This window comes from Eleutherodactylus coqui, chromosome 3, assembly GCF_035609145.1.
Source record: "Eleutherodactylus coqui strain aEleCoq1 chromosome 3, aEleCoq1.hap1, whole genome shotgun sequence".
Classification (NCBI taxonomy): Eukaryota; Metazoa; Chordata; class Amphibia; order Anura; family Eleutherodactylidae; genus Eleutherodactylus; species Eleutherodactylus coqui.
In genome coordinates this window covers 308,587,280-308,610,049 of record NC_089839.1, presented here as the reverse complement: position 1 = coordinate 308,610,049, position 22,770 = coordinate 308,587,280, and the positions used below count along the sequence as shown (strand labels likewise).

Genomic DNA, 22,770 nt, shown 5'->3' with positions numbered 1-22,770 from the left:
GTTCTGCGGACCCTCCTGGACTGCAGGACATATGGGGGCACTGGGGGAAACATTATGACCGCTCGCCTCAGCGCATCTAGATGTTCAAAGTGCGTTGGTGTGACGAAGGTGAAGTTTCACAATTTGTAAGAATTATCAACTTTCTACGTCAATGATTTTTTTTTTTTTCTAGCTGGGGGGGGTGTCTATACGGGTCACTGGGGGCATTTGTCATACTCATGGTGGTCCAGAATGGTTTAGTGGCTATTGCCTATTTCCAGTGGCCTAATTAAGGGGGTTATCCAACAAAATTGATTTATTCCCTATACGCAGAAAAGGCGATAACTGGCTGATTGGTGGGGGGGGGGGGGGCGGTCTGACCACTGGGACTTCCATGGATGGGGATAATGGGATCAGAGTGTCACTGAATGGAGCACATGGCCGGCCTCAGCTACATATGACTTGTATGGTCACAGTATATTGGCTGCCAGCTTATTGTTGAGGGCAATCGCACCACCAACGCCTCCCCCTTCCACCTGCTTAGCTCTACCAACCAGATCTTCCATGCAACTGCATCCTGTGGAGCTGCATGAATCAACCTCTTCCTGGCTCAGTCGTCTTCTCTATGACCCAAGATGCTGTGGTTAGTCCATCGGTGCCCCCGCAGCACAATAACTTAATTCTGCTACTGTATTCATGTACGGAGCTTGGTCCTGGTGCTGTACCCGTGGGCGGAGCTTGGTCCTGGTGCTGTACCCGTGGGCGGAGCTTGGTCCTGGTGCTGTACCCGTGGGCGGAGCTTGGTCCTGGTGCTGTACCCGTGGGCGGAGCTTGGTCCTGGTGCTGTACCCGTGGGCGGAGCTTGGTCCAGGCTCTGCAATGAACATCTGACAGGTAGTCTAAAATGCATGCCAACATAGTCTGGTACATTTACAGGTTTTTAGTCGGAGGAAGCTTGTAACCGTTACGTTCTTAGTCTTGTGGAAATCAAGATGATTTTGCTGTTTCACTGTTAGAAGATGGTTTAGAAGAGTTTTAATGCCAGTTGCGGACACCTCTTGAAAGGTTTGTACAGGATTAGGAAAACATGGCTGCTTTCTTGCTGAACTAGAACCTCACCTGTTCACAGGTAAGTCTGGTATTGCTGCTCAACTCTATTGAAGTGAATGCAGCTGAGCTGCAATACCACATATAACCTGTGGACAGGTGCAGCGCTGTTTGTGGAAGGCAGCAGTCATGGTTTTCTAATCCTGGATGTATACTATGTGGCTGAAGGGAGGCGTTCCAGTTTCTTCTTGCCCTGGTAGTGTAGAGCAACAGAGACACTTGCATAACGTCTCGCTGGGAACTTCCCGCAGCGTTCATGCTGTGTGCCGGCAGATAAGAGCAGTTCTATAACCGTCTGTAAGTAGGTGGCGTTCGATCATCAGTTCCCTCCATTGTAGTTTATGGTCAGAGCCATACTGCTGGGGGAACTTCTGACAGCATTGGGGAATTGCTGTGTGTAATGGGGTCCCCAGTTGGCATTTGGGGCCCCGGGCAGGGATTTTGGTGGTTGCGCTGTGTACGCATCGGGTAAGAGGGAATGTCTCTAGCAAATATAGGGCATCAGTATGTTGGCTGCAGGCGCGGGCTAGAAGAACCGCAGGTCCCATCTCCATCCGCTGCTTGCTTGGAACTTATTTATTGGTCTCTAATCTGGTGGTCCGTCACCGGGGCGGTGGTCTCTGCATGCGGCTACATTAGTGTATGTGCTGCAAACAGCCTGCACCCCTTGGGCCCCTGGAATTAAATCCTGGCTGATGGGGTGCAGCATGCTGGGCTATTTCATCTAGGATAATCTAGGGTAGCATGTCAAAAGCCAAACCGCCGCCCCCAATATATGCAGTGAGGGTCTGTCGGCACTTCCAGTATTCTTGTTGGTCTGAAACCAGGTGTGACTGTGGTCTTATCGAGGTGTAAGGGGGTAACCCTGCCGGACCTCCTCTTAGTGATTGAAGCAGTCGGGCGACTCAGATCAGCGTTCCAGAGTGCCGTCCTGGTCAGAGATGGAGGGGACAGAAGATGAGTGAATGGGCACTTCCTAGCGCCAAACTTGTCAATGCGGAGGGGCTGTGTGAATGAACCCCCTCCGCCGCTGCCACAGCAGGCAAGGGAGGAGAGCAGCAGAGGGGCATGAATCGCCAGTTGTGAGCCCCATTCCCCTGTCTCAGGGCAATGGCACGGGATCATATTCCGCCTCAGTCTGTCACCACCACGCCATAAAGCCGCCATCCACCTGCTTCATTAGTAACTCTGCAAACTTTCTTTGCCCTGAACAGAGGGACGTCCATGGATCAGTCTGAGATGGAGAGAGAAGCCATAAAACTGCAGGAAGATCTGAAGTTTTATTTTATGAATCCTTGTGAGAAGTACCGAGCGCGGCGCCAGATTCCATGGAAACTCGTCATCCAGGTCCTGAAGATTGTGATGGTGACCACACAGGTAAGTGATCGTGTGTGAGGAACCAACCTCGGTAAGGATGTCCTGTGGAGACGTTCAGTCTTGTGTTCTTCGTGGTTGTATCCAGCAGCGTCTTGCTACCTGCCCCGTTATGCCTTGGCGGTTGTATCCAGCAGCGTCTTGCTACCTGCCCCGGTATGCCTTGGTGGTTGTATCCAGCAACGTCTTGCTACCTGCCCCGTTATGCCTTGGTGGTTGTATCCAGCAACGTCTTGCTACCTGCCCTGTTATGCCTTGGCGGTTGTATCCAGCAACGTCTTGCTACCTGCCCTGTTATGCCTTGGCGGTTGTATCCAGCAACGTCTTGCTACCTGCCCCGTTATGCCTTGGCGGTTGTATCCAGCAACGTCTTGCTACCTGCCCTGTTATGCCTTGGTGGTTGTATCCAGCAGCGTCTTGCTACCTGCCCCGTTATGCCTTGGCGGTTGTATCCAGCAACGTCTTGCTACCTGCCCCGGTATGCCTTGGTGGTTGTATCCAGCAGCGTCTTGCTACCTGCCCCGTTATGCCTTGGTGGTTGTATCCAGCAGCGTCTTGCTATCTGCCCCGTTATGTCTTGGCGGTTGTATCCAGCAACGTCTTGCTACCTGCCCCGTTATGCCTTGGTGGTTGTATCCAGCAGCGTCTTGCTACCTGCCCCGTTATGCCTTGGCGGTTGTATCCAGCAACGTCTTGCTACCTGCCCCGTTATGTCTTGGCGGTTGTATCCAGCAGCGTCTTGCTACCTGCCCCGTTATGTCTTGGTGGTTGTATCCAGCAACGTCTTGCTACCTGCCCCGTTATGTCTTGGCGGTTGTATCCAGCAACGTCTTGCTACCTGCCCCGTTATGTCTTGGCGGTTGTATCCAGCAGCGTCTTGCTACCTGCCCCGTTATGTCTTGGCGGTTGTATCCAGCAGCGTCTTGCTACCTGCCCCGTTGTGTCTTGGCGGTTGTATCCAGCAACGTCTTGCTACCTGCCCCGTTATGTCTTGGCGGTTGTATCCAGCAACGTCTTGCTACCTGCCCCGTTGTGTCTTGGCGGTTGTATCCAGCAACGTCTTGCTACCTGCCCCGTTATGTCTTGGCGGTTGTATCCAGCAGCGTCTTGCTACCTGCCCTGTTATGTCTTGGAGGTCCATCTTTAGTTTGACGTCTGAGGAGACTTCCTTCTTATCATCTTGTTTCCCTTCACTCTTTTTTAGCTGATCCTCTTCGGGTTAAGCAATCAACTTGTTGTGTCCTTCAAGGAAGAGAACACGATGGCGTTCAAGCACCTCTTTATTAAGGGCTATACGGGCGTCGATGAGGATGACTACTGCCGCACCGTCTACACGCAGGAAGACCTTTATCAAAGCATCTTCTATGTCATTGACCGGGTAAAACAGTGATGTAATGCAGATCTACCCCATGCTCCCCACCTGGGATCTGCCCATCCACATCATCCTTGTTGGCCAATATAAATAAAGTTATTTACTGTTCTTTGGAAATTATGGCTACAGTGCCACATCTGTCCACAGGTTGCATCTGGTAATGCAGCACAGCTCCACTTTAGTGAATGGGTTTGAGCTTGCCATAGTAAGCACATCCTAGTGTGGCAGCTACAGAGTATGCCTACAATACTCTCCTATGGATGTGTATTGTTGAGGGCCACAGCTCACCTCCTCCCCTGCACAGGTTACAAAACACATCCATTGTGTAAATGTCTAGAACATCTGTTGTAAGACCTCTCTAAATGCAACTGAAAACAGGTCCAGTATTAGCTGATCACCAGGGGTCCTGAGTGGCAGACTCCGGCCAATCAACCATTGACCTACCTATCATGAGGATCAGTCATCAATGTTCAAGTCCCAGAGAAACCCTTTTATTTGGGTTTTTTCCAATAATTGAGTGAAGAATCTCTATAAAGCAGGTTGCCCAGCTGTAACTGCTAATGCCCTGTCCTGAATAGTAAATTGGAGGTGGTCCATCGCCAGGGATCCCTGCTGATGCACTGAGCTGATTTCCGCAGACAGCTCTGTTTCCACTGCAGTGGCCAGGTATGGTATTGCATGCAAAGTTCCCAGTGAAGTCAATGCCTGCAGTACAAAGCCTGTCCACTGCAGTGGGAACGTAGCTGCCTGCAAAAATCAGCTCAGTGCATAAACTGAAATTGACTGCCAGTGGCTGCATGGACTACCAACAAAATCATGCAGGCATTAGCTGCTGCGGGTAATGTGGTTTGTCTGCATGCGGCGGCTTCAACCTCTTTAGCTTTGTATCAATGTAAAGCTCAACCTTCAACACTTGTTCTCTACCTAGATATTGGTAAATATTATCCCTTCCTGCTGTCTCTGTAGTACCGTCAGATCGGTAACCTCTCGCTCGGTACAATCAGTTACAAGGAGAAGAAAAAAAGTCTGAAGATCTGTAAACAGCAATACCACCGGGGGTCCATCCACCCATCCAATGACACCTTCCATATAGACCCTACAGTGGACACAGGTATGTTACACTAAATTACTGCTTATTAGTGATCGAGTATACTTGCTAAAGGCAATTGCTCGAGCGAGCATTGCCTTTAGCGAGTATCTCCCCCGCTCGAGACTGCAGGTTCGGGTGCCGGCACGGGGGAGCGGTGAGTAGCGGCAGTCAGCAGGAGGGAGCGGGGGGGGGGGAGAGGGAGAGAGAGATCTCCCCTCCGTTCCGCCCCGCTCTCCCCCGCAGCTCCCTGCCCGCCGCCGGCACCCGAACCTGCAGTCTTGAACGGGGGGAGATACTCGCTAAAGGCAATGCTCCCTCGAGCAATTGCCTTTAGCGAGTATACTCGCTCATCTATAATGCTTATGCATACGTCTGTAAGGAAAATTCATCCTAGTGACGGGTCTGACAAATTGTGGAGGACAACCCCCCTCCCCCCCCTCCTAATTTTACAGTCTTCTCTGAGCCACACCTCCACTGTTCCGTATGACACAATTGAAGGGCTAAGTAGATGTGCAGACCCAGTGTAACACCTTGGCCAGATTTCCCTAGCAGACACTCCAATAGGGAAGCTATGGCTGCCATATTTTATATCATGCCTTTACCTACCACTGGATACCAAGCATGACCTGTGACAGATGATTAGCTTTGCAGGTATGCGATTCCTTGGATAACACAGTGATGCACTACATCCGTGATAAACTCACTGTTTCGAAAATATACCTGCTGTTGAGCGGAGTCATTCGAATGCCCTCTAATCCCTGTTATTGATTTCATTTTTTTTCTTCTTTTTCCCTCCACTGAGATGGGACATCGCAGTCAGCAAGTCTAGAGAATGTGTATCAGAGGGGTGGGAGACAATGGGATCTCCTGGCTAATTTTATTACAATGAAGGGCTTTCATGCTGGTTCCAAGAGGAGCAAATTGGATCAAAGGCCCCTCTGCACCAGGTGTGACAGGCAGTGGGATGAATACGGATGAGCTCTGCTTGGCAGGAAATACACTTGCCTATCTGCCGGGGTCCACTCCACTTTCCCCGGACCAGAAACGTGGCAGACTGACGCGCAAAGATGGTGACTATCTATTAGTATCATTTTGTTACAACCATCTTTTAGATGAGGGACACCCTTCATCTGCAGAAAAATCCTGGATTCAAGCATCCGTACAAGAAGGGGTTCTTTGCAGTTAGAGCAGTCTGACTATGGCAATCCTCTACCCCAAGAGGTGGCAATGAAGTTATAATTAATACAGTAATGAATGATCCTTGGACATTATCTGACTCTTCTGAAGCCGATGGATGGCACAGTGGTGACAGATGGAGGCAAATGCAGAACTACAATCATGACTAACCACTGTCGTCCTGATACTCCATATATATCGCCGTGCTCCATACTATATTCTAGCAGGTCTGTGGCACGGCAACATCACAGTCCCACTGGCCATCATTGCCGGAGTACATCACCAATATAGGAGCTTCGCATCACAGAGGACTCAAACGCATTGTAGATGCAAAACAAACTCTTGTCTCGCGTACGCTGGCATGTACCGCCACTACTCAGTGCCTTGTCCCCAGTCACACTGTCATAACCAATTGCAATTCTTGAATTCCCTGTATCCCCTTCTGGGGAGACACATCAGTCAGTCCCTTGTGTGTGAACACTACCCTGGACTTGCGCATTCTGCAGCTCGATATCTGGATCTATGGTGATGTCCCCATCAAATTCATTGGCATGAAGAAATTCCCTCTTCTTCCGTGCGGCTTGACATGTTCGGCCCCTGGTCGTCGGGGTCCCTTCGCTGCTGCTACCTGCGCTGCTCTTGTCACTCTCGCTCTGGCATTACTCCCAGTCTAGGGCAGCCATTGTGCTGCTTGCATGCTGGCCGCTCTCCACACAGTGTACTCGGTCCCAAGCAGGGCTCAACTGTCCCCGTCTTCTACATTATAGCTGTGCTCACACAGTTCTCCCTGCGCCACACTGAGCTGTGATGCAGATTTAATGCCTTTTATAGGGCACTTGCAGGCGCCTAGTGGCTTTTAGGACCAGCGGATGAGGAGCCCGCTTACATTCACTGTAAACAGGCAGTCGTTCATAGATGACGAACTGCCTGTTTACAAGGCCAATCCATTGTTCAGTGTTCTCCATGTAGAAAATGATAAACAAGAAGTGAACAAATTCTCTATCATCCAGTCGGGGCGTGCCTTTACACATAATCATTTAGATTCCCGCTGGATGCAAGAATCAGAACAATTTATCGGCCCATGTTAAAGGGCCCTTAGGATAAATGGTACCTTATCTTCCCTGCTTGCTATTGGGACAACCCAATCTCGGCCCGTTTCTATGTCCTCTTTTATGTCTGTCATGGAATACTTGGCTTATGCCATGAGGGTCAATTCCTTCATACAGGGGACACAATTGGGCTCCACAATTCACAAGATGTCCGTTTTTGCAGACGACCTGCTTTTTATATCTTACTGCTCCAGACACGGATCTTCAGACATCTTATGAGAATCTTCCCATTTTGGAGACTTAAGTAACTTCAAAGTAACTGCTTAAATATCTGCTATCCTCAGCGTTCCCCTCCCCCAACAAGAGGCTCCTTGCCTACAGTTTTGCTTCTAGTTTTAAGTGGCAGCGTTTCACTATAAAATATTTGGGTGTCTAAATCCGGATCCGGACGAACTCTTCAGACTTAGTTTATACAACTTTTACATTTTATTGAAAAGACCTCCATGTTTGGAGGAGTCTTTGATATGAGTGAATATTCTTAAAATGGACCATTTTAATTTCAGTCGCTCTCCCGTCTCCTGGGGCCCAATAGCCAGGATAATTAGTAAGTGGTGCGTCACCATGTTGGATGATGGCTATTAACCCTCGGTGAACAATCACCCTATCAAATGTTCTACATTTCAAACTGGCGCCCCAGAGTGATATTACATTTATCTTACACGTATGACGATGTGCTTGGCCATTGTTGCATGGCTACTTTTGAAAACCAAAGGTGCGCCATGGTCTGCCCTGCAAGGTGGTGTAGTACTGCAGGGTTGGTGTGATGTGGCATCGATTTAATGAGTGCTGAAATCCCATCCTGGCGCGGTGCTGACCATGCGGCGTTGACTACAGTGGACCCGAGGCTGTGGAAGAGCGATCACTCCATGTCCAATCGTGTCCCACAGAATCTCAACTTGAGAGAGATCTAGGGATCCTGCTGGACAAGAAGTCACCTGGACACCTTGCTGTGTGGCCTGCGTGGGGCCATACTTTATGCTGATGGAAAACGGCGTTGGGTGTGCTCCAAAAATATGGCAGTGCAGCGGACTGCAGTACATCAACTGTGCCATCAATGGGCCCTGGTGCATATGTAATGGGGTGATGCGAGGGCAAGTGGGAATATTCGCACAAACTAATATATTTGAGCGAACCTTCATTTACAAGTGTAAAGCCCGACCCCTCTCACAAGAGTTACCAGCCGCCATCTTTTGTTATATAAGGAATCCTCTGCGCCATCATCTCGGAGTGCAGTGGATGTGGATAGAGCTGTGTTTAACCTGCTTGGTGTAGAAGGGCTGTGAGAAGGGGCAAACTAAATACAATGACTTGTCCCTCGAGCGAGGGTTTCAACAAAAGGGCAGCGTGATTAGGAGCTTTGATATGTAGCGCTAAATGATACAGGGGATCAAGTGCGGTTGAGGTGAATCTCCCGCCATCAAGTAGTAAGTGGGGGGGGGGGGGCATGAATCGGAGTGTGTAAACCCAAGAAAAGACTGTTTGAAGGGTTTGCAGGCCGGCAGTAGTTCGAGGGGTAATGGGTTCGTTAGTGTAATGTGTTGCAGATATATATGTGGGATGTCATGGCGCAGCAGGTCACCTGATCGGTATAGTTTTAAGAAGTATCGAAGCAGAAAGGACCTTGAGGGGTAAAGAATGGAGTCAACGATGTCAAATGTTCCTAATGTAAGGACATAGCCCATAAGGGGGGGCCAATTGGGTCAGTCTCTGGGTATGTAGGTGAGCCAGTGTTGGCCAACTGCCAGTATGTACTGTGAAGGTGATTTGCTGCTGCCGAGGGTTAAATGCTACATACTGTTGAGTCTAACATTCAAGTAATCATCACCTTGCTATGGAGTGCTAAAATGTAACTACCATCGTTCAGTAAAGAATTTATTTTTTTTTGTGCAGCCCCCCGTCACCGCTGCGCCGTACACCACCACCTGCTTCACGTACTAGAGATGATTGGCTGGCACTCACAAACTATGGCTTCATGTTGAGTTGTGTGGCGCTCTCAATGCCGTAAGGATCGATCCAATTACCATGCCGCTTCCTGGCCACCGCTCAGTGGCGCCATTGCTGACATAGAATCTTGATTTGTCGCTAAACTCCACACCAAGACATTTGTCACACCATGTAGTTCCGTATCCATGATGCAGGCATTCACAACCATATGGTGTGAGATACAGGCTTCACAGCAGACGGCCTGACCACAAGCCTGCCTCAGCCGATCTAGACAAAAATGTGAATACTGGAACATCCAAATCTGCCCGCATGCTCCACCAAATATCACCAGCCGTGGAGCTGCTGCTGCGTGACGCCGGATGCATTGATCTCTGCTTTGTGATGTTGGTCTCGGTGTTCCACTACAATGACGCACATTTTCTGCTGCTGACCACGGTCTGCAAATTCAACTAACCGTTGTGGCATCCCATTGAGTTTCTACCGCATTGTAGTGCAAATACCAACCAGTGGTACCAAGCCGTATGATGAAACGACTATGTAACCTCGATAAAGGGTCTGTCGATGGCGTCTTCACGCCTTAATATTTTTATCCAGACACACAAAGCAACTGCTGTAGGTGTGACAATGTCTCCAAAGATGCCTCCACAGGCTGGTTTCCCCTATCGTGGTGCTCCCTGATTCCATGATTGGCCCAAACGTCATCCATTTCCATAACTTGTTATCTGAACCTACCCTGAAGCTTTTGTTGCTGCATGTTGCGGTGTTTTCTGAGGCGGTCTATATTACTGGTCTGCATTACCTGCTGCTGGTTATTAAAGCCCATATAGGCTCCTCTTCATTCTTGTGGAGGGTGTATGAACCGTGGGAACGTCTTCTATTTGTGTACATATGTAACCGCTTGGCTCTTGTATCATTAGAGTGTTTGCACTTGGAGCCGGAGCTGTCGGCCAACAGTCTGCCCCGCGACTCCCTCATAAATAATTCCTTCTTCAATCTGGAGTTTTACAGGTAAGATCTCATATTGTCGTCGTGCTGCTTTACTTGGTGTCTTATTGCCCGGCGCTATAAGGTTGGTAGATGATGAGGGTTTATTGTTGCTGTCTTTTGTTTTAGGCTTATTAAAGTTGAAATCTCCTTCAGGCTGAAAGGAATTGACCTGCAAACGATCAGAGTCCGCGAGCTGCCCGACTGCTACACCTTCCACAATAAGGCGAGTACGGACTGTTCTAGACAAGTGGATAATTGGGTCACCAGTGTTGAGTATTCTTTGGCCATGTGGACATATGAGGGGGTCCTGGTATCTGGCTCAGGGTTTCCCCGGTGGTCTAGGATGGTGTTGGCAGCACAGAGGTTTTAGGGATAGGTCAGTAGGGTCCGGGCGCCGGCATGTATGCTTTCCGTAACAAAATGTTACACAGATGTGGAGGAATGCTGGGGATTTGTGGTGCAGGTAGATTTAAGCTGCATGTAACCTTACTAAATACTTGCGGGGCCCCTATAAACACTAGTTGGTTGGCCGAATCCACCAGAATCTGCATGTTTGACGGACATCAATCTAATGTGTATGGCCAGCTCTAATCATCTTGACGCTCCAATTAAAGAATATCTGAATTGCGCTGTGATAGTTTTCTGTTCCCTCTGGAAGTAAAAAAAAAAACAAAAAAACTTAAATTATGAGTTAGTCACTGCAGCAGCTTAATCTATTCAAACTATACGGTCATGGATTTACCGCCCTCTTCTGGCAGCACAAGGAACTGTATCAAGGCATCAATTAAAAGATTTTTGGGTTTTTCTGTTTGCTTGTTTTTTTTTTTAAATTAAATGACCAACTTTGCAACCACAAAGTTTATTTAATTTCCTACATTTCCATCAGTTTTTAATGCACAATAAAACAGACCTTGTGCAAGAGAAGGAAGCTTGTGAAGATGAAAGATATACAAATGGTTATTAAGACTTAGAAGCCACAGACAGCAAATATATATTAAACCCTTAAAGAACCTATAGGCGCACCTCTCCGAGCAGTCTTGTTCTTGGTGTACCCTCTGCTTTTGTTGTGCATTGATATTGGTGTGTAATGGGTTAAGCTCCATATTATGTGGCACCACTGCAGCGTCTGAGGAGCGGGCCCACCGCCCAGGAGATAGTGGGGTAGACTGAGGCCTGGTCACGGGGCTCCACCATCTCCTCCCTGGGGGGTAGCACGGGACCCGACCAAGTTTACTGCTGGGGGGGATTTCACAGGGAAAACCCAATCCGCAGTTTCCGGTAAAGTCCTTGGTCACGCCCCCGTCCCGTCCTCTGTAGTGAATCCAGACGCTGGAATGAATAGTCTGCGCACAGGGGTAACTTCCTGAGCAAAACGGTAGAGCTCGTTTACGCGAATAAACTATTAACAGTTAGTTACCAGGTGCTAAACAGAATAGTGTTGTGACGGGGGATTCGCAGAATGGCAGACGAGGCCACAGTCCCAGTTATCTGTGGAGTTCTGCTCCCGGGGACTCTTTACTCGCTCTCCAGTTCTCTACCAATACACACTCAGATTGAAGTTGCACTCAGCACTGCATGGCGGCTCCTCTCCCTCCTTCTCAGTATTCCACACTAGCACTGAGGGGACCTGGGTGAATTAGGCCCAAAGCAGACATCAGGTCATCGCTTCAGCCTCTTCCATCTTGGGGATCCTCGTATGGCGAGGCACACTTTCTCCTACTCAATAAAAGTTCTCTTCACCTCCAGACAAGCTCAAAATTTGCAAATGGGGCCTTTTTCTAACTCCCCAACTAACTTGCATAGACCCACCTACCGTGTTTCCCTGAGAATAAGACAGTCTTATATTTTTTGCCCCCAAAAGGGCACAGTGTCTTATTTTCAGGGGGGGGGGGACACGCTTATACTTTCCTGGTCCACGGCGTCCGGATGACATCACTGAATGGCTGACTGGCTCATCGAGCACTGGCTGTGACTGGCTAGTCTCAGCGCCAGCAGCCAATCACAGGGCTTGCTCTGCTGGAGACGCGGTATTTAAAGCCTTGTCACCAGCAGAAGCTGAGCAGGCAGACGGGGAGGACTTAGCCGTTTGCCAAAGCACCGCCGGAGATCTTCGGGACGCCGCGGACCAGGTAAGTATTGGGTTTTTTTTTTGTTCTTTTTTTACACCTAATACACCTCGACGCGTTTCCCTAACTACTAATCTTTATAGTCAGTCCATCAGGAGGATTTGAATCAAATTCCAACAGGGGTTTGTATCTTAATCCCCAATGCAAAGCATCAGTACAGCTCGTAGTGAGCAACATGCAGAGATAACGGACTATAAAGATTAGTAGTTAGGGAAACGCGTCGAGGTGTATTAGAGTAGTGGAGGGGCTTATTCACATGCTATGATACAAGTTAAAAGCATGCAGGTAGCAATTGAGGAAATGGACACAGAGGTCTCAGCGTCTAACAAGCAGTAGTCCTCACAGGTGTTTCCAGGCATAAGTAAACCAACACAAAGTACTGCAGCAGATATACATGCTTTACTATGAACCAAGGTTTATATACTCTGATAGAATGTGGGGAATCAGACAACATGGCCGCTTCCACTGCCTGATGTCCAGCTGGCCAACACGATCGGCCTTATTAGCTGTATAGTTAATTCGGTTGAATATACCCAATGAGAAGGATTTTTGGGGGGATCCTTATATGAATACCCAGATGCAAAATGAAGTATAGAGAATGGTGGCACCATTTATACTATATTGCACTAAGTGTTTGAGGCAACAGAAAGAATAAGAATAGAAGCACCCATTACATTGGATAAAAACGGAAGATTTTGTGGTGTTGATAAATGTAACAACCAACAACCAACTTCAATTGTTATCCTGCTAAGTAGTTGGACTTTATCTACAGACGCCTGTCCTACATTGTGAATACATTTCTTTCCTAGCCTATGTCATTATATACAACACTTTGAGTGCACTTTGATACTTTCTTGGATGGTCATCATTATTTGGTGCACAATCTATCCATTTATCCTAATAGGAACCCAATATATCACGGAAGAAGTTTGTCACAAAGAAATGACAATGATATGTTAGATTGTGCATACTGTATCTAATGAGTCTAACGCATGAGAGAGATAAAATAAACACAAATACGGGAAACTTGATACATCTTTATTAAAAAGTTTATTACGTGTGTTAGAGAAAAAGAGGCATCAACATACTTTGATATATGGTGAATATTTTGTATTCCCTATTAAAGGGGTTGTCCCGCGCCGAAACGGGTTTTTTTTTTTTTTCAACCCCCCCCCCGTTCGGCGCGAGACAACCCCGATGCAGGGACCTAAAGAAAGCTTACCGAAGCGCTTACCTTAATCCCCGCGCTCCGGTGACTTCTATACTTACCGGTGAAGATGGCCGCCGGGATCCTCTTCCTCCGTGGACCGCAGCTCTTCTGTGCGGTCCATTGCCGATTCCAGCCTCCTGATTGGCTGGAATCGGCACGTGACGGGGCGGAGCTACACAGAGCTACACGGAGCCCCATAGAGAACAGGAGAAGACCTGGACTGCGCAAGCGCGGCTAATTTGGCCATCGGAGGGCGAAAATTAGTCGGCTCCATGGGAACGAGGACGCTAGCAATGGAGCAGGTAAGTATAAAACTTTTTATAACTTCTGTATGGCTCATAATTAATGCACAATGTACATTACAAAGTGCATTAATATGGCCATACAGAAGTGTATAGACCCACTTGCTGCCGCGGGACAACCCCTTTAAGGCATCATGGGTTCCCTATTGGCTTAAAGGGGTTGTCCCGCGAAAGCAAGTGGGGGTATACACTTCTGTATGGCCATATAAATGCACTTTGTAATGTACATCGTGCATTAAATATGAGCCATACAGAAGTTATTCACTTACCTGTTCCGTTGCTGGCGTCCTCGTCTCCATGGTGCCGTCTAATTTCAGCGTCTAATCGCCCGATTAGACGCGCTTGCGCAGTCCGGTCTTCTCCCTGGTGAATGGGGCCGCTCATGCCGGAGAGCTGGTCCTCGTAGCTCCGCCCCGTCACGTGTGCCGATTCCAGCCAATCAGGAGGCTGGAATCAGCAATGGACCGCATAGAGCCCACGGTGCACCATGGGAGAAGACCCGCGGTGCATCGTGGGTGAAGATCCCGGCAGCCATCTTGCTAAGGTAAGGAAGAAGTCGCCGCAGCGCGGGGATTCGGGTAAGTACTAAACGGTTTTTTTTGTTTGTTTTTAACACATGCATTGGGTTTGTCTCGCGCCGAACCCCCCGTTTCGGCGCGGGACAACCCCTTTAAGCTAAAAATTTATTTAGATTATCACTGTGTTTGTGTAATGTGCCTTTGACTAAGTCAATTTTATCATTTATCAATAAAAGTTAATTTTTAATCCTAACCTGTGAATAACTGATAGAAAATTTTGTGATACTTTTTTGCCACGGTGAAAGACCTGAGTATAAGCTGAGTCAATGGGCTTTACCACTAAAAACTGGGAAAACTTATTGACTTGAGTATAAGCTGAGCTATACTCCAGCATAGAGTAGGTTAACCCCCCCCCCCCCCCTCCATACTCCCCTCCCAGCCAGCGTCTGTGCGGCAACCTGTGGGAATTCTCCCCGCTGTCATCCCCACCGTCCTCTGTCAGTGCTGTGTAAGTAAGCGCTGTGATTGGATTGAACGCCAGCCAATCACAGCCAGCACTCAATCCAATCACAGCACTTACGTTGAAAAGCCAAGCAGGGAGATGACAGCGGGGAAAATTCTAAAGCAGCTTGCAATTGGCTGTGAATGATCAAGTGCTGGCTGTGATTGGCTGGTGCTCGTCCAATCACAGTGTTGACAGCAGGGGATGACAGAGCTGAGCAGAGAGGACAGTGGGGAGATTACCAGCAGCTTTCTGCATCGCCACCGGGAACACAAGAATTCAAGCAGCTTGCCGCACCACCGCTGGGGACACAGACGCCGGCTAAGAGGTGAGTATGGAGGTGTGTGTGGGGGTTTGTTTTGTTTTTTTGTTGTTTTTTTTACCCCTCCTTGACTCATGTATAAGTTGAGGAGGGCTTTTTCAGCACAAAAAAAATGTGCTGAAAAGCTAGGCTTATACTTGAGTATATATGGTATTTTTTTTTCTTATATGGCCTCCACTGTGTGGGATAAATATAGATATTTTTTATGTGCACTATAATAAAAAATCTGATATTTATGTATTGAAAGTGTGTTTTTATGGGGGAGCACTACATAGCACTGTTTAGTTATGGGGATCGGGAATATAATAACTGGCTCTAGGGGTTTAATCTGAGTCAGTTTACACAAGGGGTGCAGGTAACCTAGCAACCAGTTAGGACATTTTTATGCAGCTGCACAAGATAGAAAAAATGCATAGAGACTCGGGTGAGGTAGGTAGCCTAGCAACCAGATGGGCTGTGATTGGCTGCAACAAACTGGTCAGGTGACGGGTGATAAATAGCCAGACAATGGTTGCAGGAGCCAGTGAGTTGCTACATTGTTGCAATTTGTGTATCAGTTGGGTTTTATGCACACGGCCGTGCACAAGCGGAATAACGCAGTGGAGTCCGTCACTGCCCCCCCCCCCCAAAGACCCCATACTTGCCTTCGGATCCACTACGCAAAGCCCCACATGACACTCCAGCACTCATGCGCAGTACAGCACATGGCGCGCCGGCGGTGTCACATGACACAGTGGGCGGGGTGTGTAATTACGCTATACTTCCGCTGTGCTACAGCGGTAGTATAGCGTGATGGGTGGCTTCCATTGACTACAATGGAAGCTGTCCACACGTACTCCCAGGGCAAATAGGACATGCCGCAGGTAACTTCATGTTGCGGAATTCTGCAGTATGTACACTGAGCTATTGGGTTCAATAGAATCTAATGGCTGCAGGAAATCCGGCGTGGGAATTGGGCGTTATGCACTGAATGTCATTTAAGAAAACCCCCCCCCCCCATCTCACGGCCTTATTTGATAATATCGTGGTTCCAACAATGTAAGCAGAATATCTGGCTCTGTCTATTATTCCGCACCTCACCACTCACAACTACAAATTGTGCCCAAGGGCACTGGCGTCCAAACAAATCACAATTGCCAGCCACTAATAATAATCACCATAATGCTTTGTGGCGGCACGACAATGGGGTATGAGAAGGGGATCCCCTCCCATGTTTAGCCACATAGTCAGCCTTGAGCGCAGCATCTAAGCCGTTCGCTCGGATCGTGGCAGTTAACAGAGGCGGCTGTCACAACCAGCTGATGGCCGCTGGGGATGGAGCGGCTCCATACACCCTCTACAACATAAATGTACAATGTGGTCGTGAAGTGGTTAATTGTTGCCTGAACACCACAAAATAGAACGTGGATTTTCCGTTTCTCTGTATGATGTTTTCAGTTCCTGGAATCGGATGAGTTTTATCTTGTTTCCTTCTCTTCGCAGATCATCTTCAATAATGAGGCCCACAGCGGCAAAATGAAGATCTTCTTCGATAGCGATGCGACCATCCAGGACTGTAAGGACTGGCACATAGTCGGCTCCAGTAAGTCGCAGTGATTCCGCGGCTCCGGGCCGACGCTCTTAGGCCTCATGTCCACGGGGAAAATCAGATCCGCTGCAGATTCTCCATGGAGAATCTGCAGCGGGTCCCTCCTGCCCCGCGGACATGAGCGCCGAAAATAACAATAAATCAGAATTAACTCACCTCCCATCCGCTCCGTTTCTTCTCTTCACCGCGGCGTCATCTTCTCTGCCTCGCGGCCGGATCTTCTTTCTTCGGCTCGGCGGAAGCGCATGATGACGTCGGTGACGTGCCCCGCGCATGCGCCGGTCCGAAGCAAAATGATCCGGCCGCGACGGAGAGAAGATGGCGCCGCAGAGAAGAGAAGAAACGGAGCGGGTGAGTAAATCCCGATTTTTGTCTCCCGCGGATCCGGACGGCTTCCATAGGCTTCAATAGAAGCCCGCGGGAGCCGTCCCCGCGGGAGACCCGCATGAAAATGGAGCATGGTCCGGATTTTTCCATGCTCCATTTTTTTTAAAATCCCTTTTATTGACGATCCGCGGGTATTTATCTACCCGCGGGTGGTCAATGCATCCCTATGGGGTGCGGATCCGCGCGCGGGAGAAGAGTTAAAATCCGCTGCGGATTTTAATTCTTATTTTGCCCGTGGACATGAGCCCTTAGGAATAGTTTTTATTGTGAGTCTGTTTTGTTGTGTTTTTTTTTTTTTTTTGTTTTTTTTGTTTTTTTTTCTTCTGTTTGAGCAAATTCAATAATCATATTAAGGAATTGCTGATGACAGAATTCCCTTTTTGGAAAGGACCCGATGGGGCGGGGTCTGACTGATTGGGACATTGTAGGCTAACCTAGGCAGTCCATTGCAGTAGGTTTCCATGTCATCCCTACCCCTCTGTCACGAAGTGGCTGCTGTGCATTTAAAGGAGATGTCCCGAGGCAGCAAGTGGGGTTATACACTTCTGTATGGCCATAATAATGCACTTTGTAATATACATTGTGCATTAATTATGAGCCATACAGAAGTTATAAAAAGTTTTTTACTTACCTGCTCCGTTGCTAGCGTCCTGGTCTCCATGGTGCCGACTAATTTTTGGCCTCCGATGGCCAAATTAGCCGCGCTTGCGCAGTCCGGGTCTTCTGCTGTTCTCTATGGGGCTCCGTGTAGCTCCGTGTAGCTCCGCCCCGTCACGTGCCGATTCCAGCCAATCAGGAGGCTGGAATCGGCAGTGGACCGCACAGAAGAGCTGCGGTCCACGAAGATAGAGGATCCCGGCGGCCATCTTCAGCGGTAAGTATTGAAGTCACCGGACCGCCGGGATTCAGGTAAGCGCTGTGCGGGTGGTTTTTTTAACCCCTGCATCGGGGTTGTCTCGCGCCGAACGGGGGGGGGGTTTAAAAAAAAAAAAACCCGTTTCGGCGCGGGACATCTCCTTTAACCCCAGCTCCTCTTGCTCAAGGGGCTTAGCGGTGCCCGCTCCCTGCAAGAATGGGTTATTTAGATCCCCTCTCACCTTCCGGTCATCCTCTCTTCCCAAGGTGTGGGGGATGCTGTGTAACGGGGTGCATGAAGTAAACTCAGCCCCTTACCATGCTTTGCCAGGAATAACCAGTTATTTCTTATATTGGTTAATGGTTTACTATGGGGTGTAAGAGCGCCCTCTTCTGTTTGCCATTTATCATTACACTGGTAGTACTATCATTGGGCTATGTTTAGGTGACTCATTGGTGGATGGGTAACACGTCAGGCTCAGTAGGCACACATGTGCCATCTTGTGCACGGCGTCCTGGCCGGTGCTGCATTGGGCCCGGAGGCTCGGCCTAATGTGTTGCATCCTACAGCCTCAGAAGTCAAGCCCCCATTCCCCAAAGCTGAGGAAGCCCCAAATATTACTCAGGGACCCCCTTGACCAGCTGTTGAGCAATATAATCCAAGGGGACACCCTGGGGGTTGTGATGTCTGCCACAGAGTCAGAAAGTTGTAATATGTCATAACTTCCATCTATGTTAGTGTTACAGTTTGTACCGCAGTGCCACTTCTAGCCGTTGCACGGCACAAGATGTACAGTAGTTCCGCTGTGTCTTCCCAGTCATGGACTTTGGCTTTGCTTCCCTTGCAGTCCAGAAGACCACTCGCTACACGCTGGTGTTCGACGGCTTTGTCATCCTGACCTGTCTGGTTTCTCTCATTCTCTGCACTCGCTCCATTGTTCTGGCCATAAAGCTGCAGAGGGTAAGTGTGTAGCTTGTGCTGAAGAGGAGCGCGAGTGGCGGACAGCAGTCACGAATGTAAATGCAAGGGGGTCGCAGGAGACGAGGCGGGACAAGTATCATGAGGCGAGGCGGACATCGGACTTTACAGAAAAAAATGTTTATTACAGCAATGAATATAAAATTTTTAAAAATGTCGGTCCGGTGTCGCCTGTAGAGCAAAACGTGATCGTTCCCAGCAAGAGAAGCCAAGTCATCTTGTAGATATGAGACATTTTTAATGGCTAACGAAAATACTTGATGTTATAGCGAGCTTTCCAACCTCTTGGGGTTCTTCCTCGGGCATAATGGAATGGATTTGAAGAGATGGATAGATTATATATATTTACACACACATGCTTATGATAAGGCACAGACATGATGTGATTAATTTACACTTAAAATTCTAAATTCTTCAAGAGGATTCATGCGTGACTGGGAAGCATGAGAAAACTATAGCACAGATAACACTCTGGCCTGGTGACCCCCTAGCACTAATTCAGAGACCATTAAACTGTCATATCTTTAAATACTTAAATAGTCCGCTGATATTTTTCTACTCGTTGTGTTCTGGTAATCACACTGTATGTGTGTAGATTATATTATATATTATATTTTATATTATATTGTATATTATATAAATTTCTGATCCACTTCATTATGCCTGTGGAAGGACCCTGAGTGGTCTGAAAGCTCGCTGTAACATCATGTATTTGTTAGCCATTACAAGGTCTCATATCAACAAGATTACTTGGTTTCTCTTGCTGGGAACAATCACACTTTGAAATATAATTGGCATGCAACGTTCAAATTGCGTATCTTTTTGTAAACTGGTTAGTAATTGCACTTAGTCCTGTCACTAGATAACTAGCGCTGATCTCCTCTGCCGGGTTCTCAGCACTTGGTGGTTACAATATTACTAACTCCTAAACAACAATTGGGCAGTATATCATCAATAAGTAACGGTTCTCAGTAGCGGCGTGCCGCACTCGGCCCACGTCATAAGTGTCTGACAGCTTGTCTGTAAGGGGGGGGAAGTGCACAGATGAAATAAAGGTCGTGCAAAGAGCCGTTTCACTCTGGAAAAGACCTAAATTTTTTTTTTTTTTTTTTTTCTGCTTTTTAAGAACCGTAGCTTTATTTTTCCATCAACTTTGCGATGTGTGGGTGTGTTTTTGTTTTTTTGTGGGATAAGTTGTTGTTTTTAAAGGTGCCATAAAATATATTGTGAAGCTTTTAAAAGTATTTGTGTACATACACTTTTTTTTAAAACTGCATATAAAAATAAGGGGGAAAAAAACCTACTTAAATTGGAGTTTGTGAAAACATTCTGAGACTTGAACCGTTTTCCCCATGGATGGGGCGGTGTAGGAGCTCTTTCTTTTCAAGAGCAAGCTGTAGTTTTTATCAGTACTTTTTTTTTTTTTTTTTTTGTTACAAACTACTTTTAGATCTGGTTTCTTTCTGTTTTTTTCTTATGCCTATTCCTTTTGGTGTGGAGGGTGCTCAAAAAGGTCCAGTTCTGGTATTCTGCATTTCTTCTATGACCTTTTGCTGTGCAGCATAGATAATGCAGTATTTTACTAGTTCAGACTTTTACGTATGTAACAATACAGGTTTTCTGCTTTTTTTTTTTTTTTTTGCTTATGCTTATTCTGGGAAAAGGTGTGTGGGGTTTTTGTCTTAATCATTATAAAACTTTATTTTTACTTTTTAGCCCCTATAGGGGACTTGAACTTGTGATCTTCTGCAGTATATTGTACTTATACCAGAAGCCTGTTGGGCAGGAATACATGACAAGCCTTCAAAAGGCCTCGGGCTGCCATTGCAACCCACACGCTGCGCTTAGTCGTCTGTAGATGCAGCCCATCCTGGCTGGTTGCTAACAAACTGTTGACACTGACCCTGCACCCAATTTATATAGTGGCTTGCCGCCACACCCAACCCCACTTCCTGCAAGGTGGCACTGCCTCAGGTGTGTGACCCAACTGTATCTCATGGCAGATGTGCCCTTGGATGGAGGGGGGGTGGGGGGTGGGGGGTTGCCTTCCTATAACTTGCCCCTGGCAGCATAGAGACTAGGTTCATCCCTGGGGGTTGTGCCAAGTGTGCGGTCAAGAGCAAACAGTTGATCACCACTCGTTCTGCTCTTGGAAATCGGCAGATATTGCCGGGGAAAGCTATGGTGGTTAAAGTGTAGTGGTTAGGTAGTTGGGGTACTTCTGTGAATTGTCTTTGTATCTCTGTGTATTCGTGTCTGTTCTGTTAGTGTTACCTATGTTGGTGGTGCGCTTGTCTCCCTAACCTGCTGTGTGTGATGTGTTTTGGTTGGGGGCAGAATTTTGAGGAGTGAGTCAGTGGAGTACAAAAATGTAGTCGGTGGAGGAGGACGTGCGAGCGGGAGGGTGAGGCTCTGCTGCTTCTGCCTGTGCAGAGTCTCGGCTCTATCTCATTTGTCATGGGATACATCCCCTCCGGGGACTGGAGCTCGGGTACCGTTTCAAGAGTCGGTGGTGATCACACATTTTCCCCACTTAACTACTGCAGTCCCGAGAACAAGTTGGGCGAAAGCAACTAAACCGTTTGCGTGCCGTTGGACCCAACCTGGAGTTCGTTCATCAGATAACTGGGACTGACGGCAGCTGTAGGTCGGGAGCAAAGAGTGACTTCTAGATGCAAATCTGTTAGAGGTTCTGTCAAAGGGAAAAACCCGTGCTTGAACTGTTTTATCAAAGACTGTAATACCTTGTTGTTGAAAATGTGAGTAAAAGAAAACTGTGTGCCTCTGGTTTAAAGCCTACTGTGTGACTGTGGCCTGTCATTTGGTTGGAGTGATCTAGCACTTGGAAGAGGCACTGGCGTCACAAACAGATAAGTAACAAACTCCTTTAGCACAGTTGCTAATATCGGGCCCTGTACATGGTTGGGCCGGCCATATTTTGGATACAACGAGGGGAGATGATGGAGCCACTCGTGACCCACTATAAAGGTTTTTTTCCTCTGGCCAAAGGACTGCCCCTTACACAAGCATTTTCTCTGCAGCGGCCGCTCAGACTGTCCGCCCAATAATAACAGATTCACTTGAATGGGAACCGTTCTTGCACAACTTTGCGTTCTGGGGCATAGAAGTGGCCTCAAGTCGGAAATCCATCTGGCATGACCCCTTTTATAACGCTAGTTGTTCAGCCGCACCCTCAGGTTGAACCTGGCAATTACCTGTAAATCGCAAGTGCTAGCATTGGCTACTAGTGTTCATGTTCTAGTGTACCAAAGGATATTTTGTCTCAAATTTAACTCTTTCACACCTACAAACATGTAAAATCTATCAGCATTACTGATGATTTAATTAAAAAAAAAAAAAAAAAAAAAAAATCACCTTCACCGCAAGGGGGCAGCATTAACTTTACATATGTACTGATGTCGTCTTGTTTGCTTGCAGAGGTTTGCACAATTTTTCTTGAAGAGATACAATCGCCGCGTCTGCTCTGCCGATCGCTTAGAGTTCATAAATGGCTGGTACATTATAATCATCATCAGCGATTTGATGACCATTATCGGATCCGTGATGAAGATGGAGATAAAAGCCAAGGTAAGTGGCCCGCAACCCGCGTCTGAGGGGCAAAATGAACACAGATTTAAACCTGCAACACTATGATCACTCTGATAATTCACTGCAGTACTTCTGTACTGCAATGCATTATCACTTATCCTGGCAAATACAGGCCATGGAAGACCCAGGCTAGTGTATGGAGTCTGGTTGCCATGACAGCTAGAGATGAGCGAATCTACTCGTTTCGAGTATTTACTCGATCGAGCACCGCGATTTTCGAGTACTTCAGTACTC

The 22,770-nt window shown here is 47.8% G+C and overlaps 1 protein-coding gene across 4 annotated transcripts in view; it reads left to right on the top strand.

Moving 5' to 3' along the window:
* MCOLN2 (mucolipin TRP cation channel 2) overlaps positions 1-22,770 on the top strand; it is a 35,033-nt gene that overhangs the window by 3,997 nt on the left and 8,266 nt on the right. For 3 of the 4 annotated variants that reach the window (XM_066597869.1, XM_066597868.1, XM_066597870.1), the window contains exons 2-9: positions 2,301-2,463; positions 3,665-3,838; positions 4,799-4,943; positions 10,069-10,159; positions 10,265-10,361; positions 16,601-16,700; positions 18,797-18,909; positions 22,366-22,515. In XM_066597869.1, the coding sequence (XP_066453966.1) occupies positions 2,301-2,463; positions 3,665-3,838; positions 4,799-4,943; positions 10,069-10,159; positions 10,265-10,361; positions 16,601-16,700; positions 18,797-18,909; positions 22,366-22,515 (1,033 nt within the window). Of the gene's footprint in view, positions 1-18; positions 126-2,300; positions 2,464-3,664; positions 3,839-4,798; positions 4,944-10,068; positions 10,160-10,264; positions 10,362-16,600; positions 16,701-18,796; positions 18,910-22,365; positions 22,516-22,770 lie in introns of those variants that run through there. The other variant, XM_066597867.1, reaches the window with a different exon arrangement.